The following is a 10,902-nucleotide window of genomic DNA, read 5'->3' as shown; positions in this document are numbered from 1 at the left end:
GTTGCCTATACACGCGGGCGGATTTTTCGCGGCAGATTCGCGGATCTGCTATCCACAGTGAAATGAGTAAGATGAGCAATGAATCTGCGGCGGATCCGCCTATGTGTGCAACCAGCGTTCTCTACTATTAGGTTCTCTACTTATTATATAGGTTGACCGTCTGTTTGCATCATTATTTGCAATATAGCTAACGGAGGTATTGGTACAACGGTCTCAGCATTTCACTTGCCTTTGAATCACATTAGTAGAATTTGATTCAGTTTTTCCTTGAGAGCTTGTACTTGTGCACATTAGGAGGCTCTATATAAATGTGGCACTTCATTTACAAAGCTATCGTCACTTACTGCAGCATTGGTTTCTGTCATCTTGATATTATTGGAAAGCATACTGGGGGCTTGAAATAAGTTGACAAAAGGTATCATTGAAGAAAAAATAATGCAAGCATATTTAATGATGAACGAGTGCAACTTTATTCTTTTATTGAAATAAAATTTGTTTTGAACTAAGAATATAATTTTTTTATTTCATTTTAAGACTAATTTATTTTTAATTGGAAATTGTTTATTCTTGGAGCTATTTTAAGCATAAAATATTCTTCGATTAAAGCATTTATGCATTCCTTTAAGAATTCATTTTTTTGTGTGATATTTATTAAAGAATCTGGTCATTTTTGTTCACAAGAAACGATTATACAATATAAAATTACTAAATTATGTACTCATTACTCTCTCGCATTGTGTCTGAGGTTTGACTTCGAAAAAATCAAATTAAAAGTTAATTAGTTACCGCTAAATTGTAACTAAATTAAATTAAAAAGTTAAGAGTCTAAAATGTAACTAAGTTAAGTTAAGATCAATCAACTTTTTAACTTTTAACTTAACTTTTACCTTTTTAACTTAGCACTACCCAACCCTGGTAACAATATTTTTATTGTATTTTAAACAGCATTTATAACTGTACCAAGTTAAACATACCAGAATTACTCGTTAATTGGATAAATATTTCCCGTTAACTATACCCGCAGAATATCTTGTTGATCAAACATGTCTCTATTAATTATTGGGGTATTTTAAGCATAATGTATTGTTTTATGCATAATGTATTGTTTCCCCTTGTTGTTCATCGTACATAAACAAGGATAAATGATGCATCATGCACATGTCAGAAATAATCGAGAAAGCGTTGTTTCGATGTCATTAAAACGGAAAAGTGGTCGATCCGAAACTTGCGTCGAAATTTTAACATTTTCGAATAATAAAAATTATGTATGTAGAACTGCAATCAGAGTTTGATACGTTTTTAAATATTTTTGGTGTAAATAATGTGTTACATAATCTTATATTTTTAATATTTCCGTTCGAATAGACATTATTTTCGATTTTATTCCGAATACAATTGCAATACCGCTCTAAAAGCTTTCTCAAAATTTTTTAGAATTTCTAAATAATTTTATAACTTTTTAGAAAATTTTGTAATTTTTGTATACAAATTGGAACATTTTTTAGAATTATCGACAAAGTTTACATCTTTTTTTCTAGTAATTCTTTGTATCCTATTTTATTGTTCTACCCCTGCTGAATGACATTATTTTCATTTGTACTTCGTAGTTTAGTTAATATAATCTTATTTACGTCACTTTTGTATTGAAGAATTTCAGGGAATAATGTATCTTACCATAAATGCTGTCAACCTATTAGCCTATTAGCTGTCTGTTATCACAAATGAGCACAAAATCAAGGAAAAATGTCTTCGACATTATTTTTAGTTGGAATCGATATCGAAACGATCTCGATTTATAAATTAATAAAATTTAGATGTTGGTCTCAAGTTCCTAATATCGTTTGGAAGATCAATTCAAGATTTTATTTCCAATTCGAAAATTAATCGAAATTAAAGAAAAAAATCCGTCCAAATCAATAATAATTTCGAAAATTTTTTCGATTTTTATTTTCGACATCGAAACGACGTTTTTTCGAGGACCTATTTCTGACTGGGATCATGCACCCATAATGAGTACATACTCTATGAGTACATACTTACAAAGCAATATGTAACATAGAGTAATTCAAATTAATCCTACTGCCATAACTTTCAAAATTTCTATACATTTTTCTCAAAATTATATTGACGGCGGAAGGAGAAGACGTTTTCTCATCAGCCATGGTATGTATCATTTTGTTCCACTTCACTAAACGACGTCATAAAACAATACAGCATATTCACCCGACTTGTGTCGACTGACGCAATAAATGAACTGCTAGAGTACGCTGAGATTAAAATTACTATTGGAAGGTACTTATTAATGCAAAACCAAACTGAAAAATAATAACAAATCCTTATAATGTAATAAATAATATAATAATTATAATATGTAATTCCAGTTCTTATAGGTGTAAAATCTCGAATCTTGTCATAACAACCAGAAATTCTTTCTGATTGTTATGACAAGATCCGAGATTTTGAATTAAATAAAATGCATTTAATTATATGGTACGCGCGCTCGCGTCTTGTTCATATCAAACCATAATCAAACAAAATTTCTCATGCATTACTGCGAGAATAGAAAGCATGCTATATACCTGCGTAAAAATTATTGTAACGGACAAAACTGTGGAATACATCTGGAAAAAAGTATGCTATCATTATACTTAGTGAAAATAGTTTTGTTAACCCTTTCGCTCAGAAAGTGGACGATCCGCCGGAATACCGCCACTGATCGGGATCGCGTCAAAATAGTACACATTACATGTGAACAGTCTTTGACGTAATGTAAAATTACGTTTTGCGCCTGAATCGCCTGAACAACGTCACCTTGATATGTTTTTGAAAGAAAAGGGAATGTTCGTTAAAACAAGATAATTATAAACACTTTATAAACCGTTTTTTAATTGTCCCCTTCATGCCAGTGGCATTATAAGTATCAATCACGCAAAAAAATACTTTGCTACTCCAGTTAGAATTATGGCTGTCTTTTATCAGATAGAAAATTATGTATCATACGCATAAAATTTATAGCACAAATCTAAATTCTACCTCTATCATCTATATTAGATGCAATTAATAGATATCCAATATACCAGTACTTGCTAGAAATTTATCTATTTTAGCTATTTTTCATACCTAGATAATTTTTTTGAAAACGTTTTTTACTTATCCTCTTCATGCCAATGATAATGGTTGCGTTCAGCAGAGAAAGCAGCTTTACAACTGTTGTAAAATCTTTCAATACGATTCGTTTTTCTTTTTGAATCCTTATGGATCTAAATGTACCCATATAGCACGGAATATTGCAAAAAATTTTCAGAAATGTTTCAATCTTTCACATCTCATGTGCAACAATTCTGAAAGGATTCTACAATATGTCGTACGAAATGTTTTAACAGAAATGTTTCTAAAATCTATCATTTGCAATAAATTGAAAAACATATTTAAATCGAAAAAAAATCATCATGATGTTAAAATGGCTCCATAATGTTTACTAAAAATCATTTTTTTGATCAATCACGATACAATTTAATGACATTTTGATGTTATTGTGACTTGTTCTACCGTAGTTGCGAAAAACTGTAGTATACGAATGACTCGTTCGGCTTTAATTCAGTGTTTTATCAAGACAAGATTTTTTGTCTTGAAGAGCATTTCTTGTCTTGTCTTGATTTTCAAGACAATAAAGTTTGTTTTTCTTGTCTTGATCATTTCTTGACATTATATTTCTTGTCTTGAATTCAAGAATCTTGAATTTCTTGAAATTTCTTGATTTTTTAAGTAGGGCCCTTGTGGCTCTTTGGCTACGTTTACACCGTGCGCTTAGTCTGCGACCTATACTGTTGCGTAGAGAGCTCTCTAAATGTTGTACACGACTTATGATGGACGTCGGACGAACCAATACGGACACACACGTATTAACACACATTAACACGCATTACTGCGTATATTCAGAAATCCATCTCGGTTCATGAAAGGACGAAAAAAAAGGGCAAAAAAACTGGTTGCGGCATCGATAGAAGATTTATTAGACACTGTTGGCCCTTTTTTTACCGCGTCTCTCCGTCTTCGTATTGTCGTCGCTTGTCGCGGCTTTGTCGCCGCTATGTCTCCGCGGCTCCGTCACAATTACGTTTCGGAAAATTCAACCAATCAGGACCTCAGTCAACATTCATTCGACCGGCGATCGTGCGACTATTCACATCTCTTAGTCCGAGCTAAAGTCCGCAGTTTTCGGTTTCATTCCGAGTGATTTACTAACGTGTGTGTCAACCGTGATTCAGGGCAATAGCCCCTAAGCGTTATCACGGTACCGTCCGACCATCGACTCAGGGTGAATACGCGAGCACCCCCAGGCGTTGTCATAAAGCGACTCAGAGCGTTACAACGCCCCTAGGAGTACGTCGCAAGCTACAGTGGCATAACTGAACTGAAAACGCGAAGTTTGTCTACTGATTTTGTGTTGTACAAAGATGTATGTTTTGTAAATATTGTAAATAAATTCTGTGAAACGAAAAGACAGTGCGGATATTAATAGTATCCAACTGAAGACAAAACATTTTGGTTCCTCCTGTGAGGTCTTGCGGCCTACCATAGATTCTACGCATAGATCGTCAAAGAGTGACCATCACGTTCTACACAATCACAAGTGCAAATCTCCGAGAAGGATAGAGAAGATCACGTTCTATACAGCCATAGATGCAAATTTCTGAGAGCGTTGAGACACGACACGACAATCACCAATTCACCACAGTTTAGTAAGTCATTCGATATTTTACATTCTTAAATTACACGGAAATGGCAGATAAAATTAAACTATTAATACAAAAGCGGACGTCGTTGAAGTTCCAAATAACGAGTTTAAGTAATATCCTCGATAAGGGGAAGTACGATAACGCCTCATTAAAACTGAGAATGAAACGCGTAACTGAACTTTATCATGCGTTTGAGGATAGTAACGACGAACTCGCCGTACTAGATCCGAATGAAGGACATCAAATCGAATTCACGAGCATTCAAGATCGGTACTATTTTTCGCGAATAAGGTAGAAAAAACCTTACATGAACTCGATATTTCGAAAGCGGGCACTAGCAGTTCGATGAACGAGACGCGAAGCACCGAGTCCGAGACAACAACGAAAAAACGACGAATTAAATTACCAGAGGCATCTCTGCCTACATTCGACGGCAAATATGAAAGCTGGTTGTCGTTTAAGAAAGCATTCAAAAACATGATAGGATCGCAGACAGATCTGTCTGACTTAGATAAGTTATATTATTTGAAGGCGGCGCTAAACGGTAAAGCTGCCAATAAATTACGAATCTTCGCTATTGACGATGCAAATTATAGTAAGGCATGGGAGTTACTTGAAAAGTCATATGAAGTAAAGCGTATTTTAATATCGCGTCACTTGTCGCTACTTTTAAACCTGCCGACCTTGGATAAAGAAACAACCAGCGCTTTATCTAAATTCGCGGACGACGCGCAACAGCATGTCGCGTCGCTAAACGCGTTAGGCGTTTCCGTCGGATCCGAAATAGTCGTCCATATTTTAGAGAACAGGCTTCCGAAGAGCGCGTCAGAGAGATAGGAAGCGTACCTCGAAAGAGATACATTCCCTGAACCCGATAAGATGTACGAATTTCTATACAAGTCCGCGGTCTGCGCTTCAAAACGCGAGAGATCGAAGGAAGCGAAAACAGAAAAAAATAAATCCGAACCCGCGGCTAAAAGGAAACGCACTAGCGCGTCGAATTGCGCATTTATGCTGAATACATCGCGTAATTGCATAATGTGCAAGACCAGTCGTCCGCTGTATTCGTGCGAAAAGTTTAAGCAGCTGTCGGTGCAGAAGCGCATCGATGCAATAAAAGCCGCGAAGCTGTGCTATAATTGCTTACGGTCGCGGTAGCGCTTGCAAATTTTCAAGCTGTTCTATTTATCAGAAACGTCACAACACACTTTTGCACATTGATAATTACGCGAATGAATTCAGCAAGTCAAAATCAGAGTCGATTCAAACCGAATGACTAATCCAGATGACCGACAATCGAACGACAAGCCTAACGACATTACACTCCCAAGCGCCGCAACTTATGACAAGTGCACTTGTATATGTATTGCGATTATCAGAACCAACTAATTAAATGCCGCGCACTATTAGATACGGGCGCTTCTGTAAATTTTATATCTGAACCCTTCGTAAAACGTTTGAACCGATAAACGCGCATTCGTTACCGGTTAGTGCGATTAATGACACGGGTACCGAAAGGCATAGTCCAAATAAAGATACAATCCATATACGACAATTTCTGCAAACATTTGACATGCCTGACAATACCAACCATCGCCGATCTAATTCCATCCGAGGTTCCCACGCGAGTCAATTCGGTTACCATCGAATATTAAATTGGCGGATCCAGAGTTCCACTTACCACGTTCGATTGATTTATTAGTTGGTTCAGTAGTGTCGCTATCGTTGTTCGCGGTCGGTCAGATTAATCTTAAGCGAGAACGCTATGAATTATACTTACAAAAGACACGATTAGGCTGGGTAGTGGCTGGTGGCGCGTCATCACAAAAAACAACAAGACTCTCGAGATGTCACTCGACGAATCTCGAAAGTCTAGTGCTTCAATTCTGGGCGATAGAAGAAATCACGACGAACAAACCGTTATCTGAAGAGGAAAGTATGTGCGAAGTACATTTCGTTAGAACTGTCTCTCGTGGCGATGACGGTCGTTATTCAGTTCGCTTGCCATTTCGCGATACGAACAAACGTCTAGGAGAATCGTGGTCCATGGCGCTTAAACGTCTATTAGTATTAGAGCACAAACTTAACGCGAACATGACTTTAAAATCGAATTACACTCAAGTGATAAATGAGTATTTGAAATTAAAACATATGTCTTTAGTAGAGAATCCTGATGAAGAGGGTTATTACATGCCCCATCACGCGGTACTTAAAGAATCAAGCGAAACCACAAAGGTACGAGTAGTCTTCGACACTTCTGCGAAGACAAGCAATGGGGTATCGTTAAACAACTTACTTATGATAGGTCCCACCGTGCAAAATAATTTAATCGCGCACTTAATTCGATTCCGCACATACAACTGCGTCATCACAGCCGACATCGAGAAAATGTATCGCCAGGTATCTTTACATGAAGACGATCGGCGATATCAACTCATTCTTTGGCGTCACGACGGTAAAATCGAAACGTTTCAATTAAACACGCTCACCTTTGGCGTATCTTCCTCACCATTCTTGGCAATTCGCACTCTTCAACAGCTCGCAGATGACGAATCTCTCGTTCATCCTCGGGCGGCCAAGATTCTTAAATCTCATCTGTATGTGGATGATTTGTTCACTGGCGCTGAAACGTTCGATCAAGCCCGAGTGATACGAGATGAAATAATCGCGTTGTTGGCTAGAGGCGGATTCATTATCCGTCAATGGGCATCAAATGACGAACGCGCGATTAATGATTTACCATCCAACTCATTGCATTACTAATTTCACGTTGAATATAAATCGTACCCTGAAAACACTAGGCATAACGTGGAGCACTCGCAACGATAAGATATGTTATTCGACTAATCCTATCATAAATATGAAGGACCGACAAAAAGGATCATTCTATCAGAAATCACTAAGATTTGCGATCGACTGGGCCTGTTGGGTCCGATCGTTTTATATGCTAAAAAGTTAATACAGAGCGTGTGGCTATGCGGATTACACTGGGATGAATCCGTTCTACAGAGCATCTATACAGTGGTCGGAATTTATTAAACAATGGGAGTCTATGGATTCGGTTTCGGTCGATCGCAAGTTACTCGTGGAGAATTGTTACGATATTCAACTTCACAGTTTCTGTGACGCCAGCAACATAGGCTACGGTGCTTGTATATATATTCGGTCGCGTGGGAGGCAAGGTAAAACATGCGTCAGATTGTTATGCGCTAAATCGCGGGTCGCTCCGTTAAAAACCGTCACGATACCACGGCTCGAATTATGCGGCGCTTTATTGTTAGCACAACTGTTTCGTGAAGCGAATGATGCATTAGATCTCGCAGTCAATAATAAAAAGGTTTTTTGGAGCGACTCGACCGTCGTGCTACATTGGTTGAAAACACCCCCGCACTTGTTAAAAACATACGTAGCTAATCGAGTCGCGAACATCCAGGATATCACAGACGCAGTTGATTGGCGACATGTGAAATCAGAAAATAATCTAATGGACGCGATTTCTAGAGGACAGACGCCTCGTGAATTTTCACGGAATCGCGTGTGGTTTGCGGGTCCCTCGTGGTTGTTCAAGGATGAGTCCGAATGGCCTGACGACTCTGCTCGATTGGATCAAGTGCCTGAATTAAAGGATAACATTTGTTTAGCTTCTATAAATCGCGATTTTGACATCCTTTTAAAATTTTCTTCCTATATTAAACTTATTAGAATCATAGCATATTGCCTTCGCTTTAATATTTCTCATAAGTACTCCGGACCATTATGCGCGGAGGAAATTAATGAAGCTGAGATACGTGTACTGAAACTTCTGCAGGGCGTCCGATTCTCTGATGAAATTATAATTTTAGACAAGGGCTCAAAAAATAAGAGCAAATTTGCAAACCTAGATCCATTCTTAGACAGATACGGCCTGATTCGCATTGGAGGGCGGCTTCAAATGTCGGAACTCACGTTTGCGGAAAAACATCCAATCCTGCTTCCTAATCGACATCATCTCACGGATTGCATTATTCGCAAAACACACGAGAAATATTTCCATCCGGGCGTACAAACGACATTATATATCCTGTGACAAAGATTCTGGTTACCGGATGGCCGCAACCAAGTGAGAAAAATCATTCGCTCATGCAAGCGTTGTTTTCAATTCCATCACAGCTGAATATAAAATGGGTGATCTCCCTCCGTCTCGTGTGCGTGCGGCCATTCCATTTACCAATACCGGGATTGACTTTTGCGGCCCGTTTTGTATAAAAGAAAGAAAATTCCGTAATCGATCACGGATCAAGGTCTACGTGTGTATATTCGTGTGTATGTCGATAAAGGCAATACATATCGAGGTCGTAAGTGATTTGACATCTGACGGGTTCCTCGCTGCCTTACGCAGATTCATGACCAGACGTGGTCTTCCGAAACATATCTATTCGGACAACGGTACAAATTTTGTAGACGCGAATAACGAATTAAGAGAATTATACGTTTTGCTCAATTCAGAAGAAAATAAGACTCGCGTGAACAAATTCGCCTCCGAACATCATATTACATGGCATTTTATACCGCCAGCAGCTCCCCATTTCGGCGGACTATGGGAAGCCTCAGTAAAGCTTTTCAAACACCATTTTAAACGAGTCATAGGAGATTCTTTATTTACGTTCAAAGAGTTGAACACATTCACCGTTGAAGTCGAGGGTATCTTAAACTCCAGACCAATTACTGCCATTACTGGTACTATCTCCTGCACATATTGTTTAATTGAAAAATCTTTAACGTCTCTGCCGGAGGAAAATTTATTATCAGTTCCAGATAACCGATTATCCACCTGGCATCACATACAAAAAGTGCGTCAGGATTTCTGGTCACGTTGGAATCTGGAATACTTAAACAAATTACAGACACGCGCTAAATGGGACAAGGACAAGCCAAATCTGACCATTGGAGATGTCGTCCTCATCAAGGATAGAACATTACCTTGCAACCAATGGGCTTTAGGCCGGATTACATCCTTACACCCAGGTGATGATGGGGTGGTACGAGTTGCCACAATGAAAACTGCGACTGGAGAACTTAAGAGATATGTGAAAACATTATGTCCACTCCCGGTCGAATCATAACACAAGCGTATACTCATACACTACCATTATCACTAACATTGTATGCGATACGTCATCTGTAATAATTTAAGGTCTAGACTTAGTTGATCGGTTTACCCTCTCAACGGGGGGAGAATGTTGCGTAGAGAGCTCTCTAAATGTTGTACACGACTTATGATGGACGTCGGACGAACCAATACGGGCACACACGTATTAACACACATTAACACGCATTACTGCGTATATTCAGAAATCCATCTCGGTTCATGAAAGGACGAAAAAAAAGGGCAAAAAAACTGGTTGCGGCATCGATAGAAGATTTATTAGACACTGTTGGCCCTTTTTTACCGCGTCTCTCCGTCCTCGCATTGTCGCTTGTCGCGGCTTTGTCGCCGCTATGTCTCCGCGGCTCCGTCACAATTACGTTTCGGAAAATTCAACCAATCAGGACCTGGAAGAGAAGGCTGTGCGGTGATCAGGACCTCAGTCAACATTCATTCGACCGGCGATCGTGCGACTATTCACATCTCTTAGTTCGAGCTAAAGTCCGCAGTTTTCGGTTTCATTCCGAGTGATTTACTAACGTGTGTGTCAACCGTGATTCAGGGCAATAGCCCCTAAGCGTTATCACGGTACCGTCCGACCATCGACTCAGGGTGAATACGCGAGCACTCCCAGGCGTTGTCATAAAGCGACTCAGGGCGTTACAACGCCCCTAGGCGTACGTCGCAAGCTACAGTGCATAACTGAACTGAAAACGCGAAGTTTGTCTACTGATTTTGTGTTGTACAAAGATGTATGTTTTGTAAATATTGTAAATAAATTCTGTGAAACGAAAGACAGTGCGGATATTAATAGTATCCAACTGAAGACAAAACATATATGATAGGTGTCTTTGTTTAACCTACAGATAAAGAAGGACATCTATTTGCAGAAGAATATCTATTGTATCGACATTTTGAATTGGTGATCAATTCATGAAAAATCTTTCCCGAACCTCTCAAGGGTGGTTAAAGATTTTTTAGCCACAATGGCAACATCGGTTCCAGCGGAGAGACTGAATTCGAAGGCTTCTTTAATAA

General features: G+C 38.6%; 2 protein-coding genes across 2 annotated transcripts; both read left to right on the top strand.

Annotated features, from left to right (window-relative positions):
* Positions 1 to 7,731: 7,731 nt before the first annotated feature.
* LOC108724526 (uncharacterized) lies at positions 7,732 to 8,805 on the top strand. The gene has a single exon (XM_018450949.1). It carries the CDS (start codon positions 7,732 to 7,734, stop codon positions 8,803 to 8,805), a length of 1,074 nt encoding a protein of 357 aa, XP_018306451.1.
* Positions 8,806 to 9,043: 238 nt separating this feature from the next.
* LOC108724525 (uncharacterized) lies at positions 9,044 to 9,841 on the top strand. Its single transcript, XM_018450948.1, has one exon. The coding sequence runs from the start codon at positions 9,044 to 9,046 to the stop codon at positions 9,839 to 9,841; it is 798 nt and encodes a 265-aa protein (XP_018306450.1).
* Positions 9,842 to 10,902: the final 1,061 nt, after the last annotated feature.

The sequence above is a fragment of the Mycetomoellerius zeteki genome, unplaced genomic scaffold, assembly GCF_001594055.1.
Source record: "Mycetomoellerius zeteki isolate Tzet28-1 unplaced genomic scaffold, Tzet1.0 scaffold304, whole genome shotgun sequence".
Taxonomy (NCBI): domain Eukaryota; kingdom Metazoa; phylum Arthropoda; class Insecta; order Hymenoptera; family Formicidae; genus Mycetomoellerius; species Mycetomoellerius zeteki.
Note: the sequence above shows the minus strand (reverse complement) of the source record. Positions and strands in the feature narration are given on the sequence as shown.

Excerpts from the sequence above, each read along its gene's own strand:
- LOC108724526 (XM_018450949.1), top strand. The coding sequence starts at position 7,732 with ATGAATCCGTTCTACAGAGCATCTATACAGTGGTCGGAATTTATTAAA.
- LOC108724525 (XM_018450948.1), top strand. The coding sequence starts at position 9,044 with ATGTCGATAAAGGCAATACATATCGAGGTCGTAAGTGATTTGACATCT.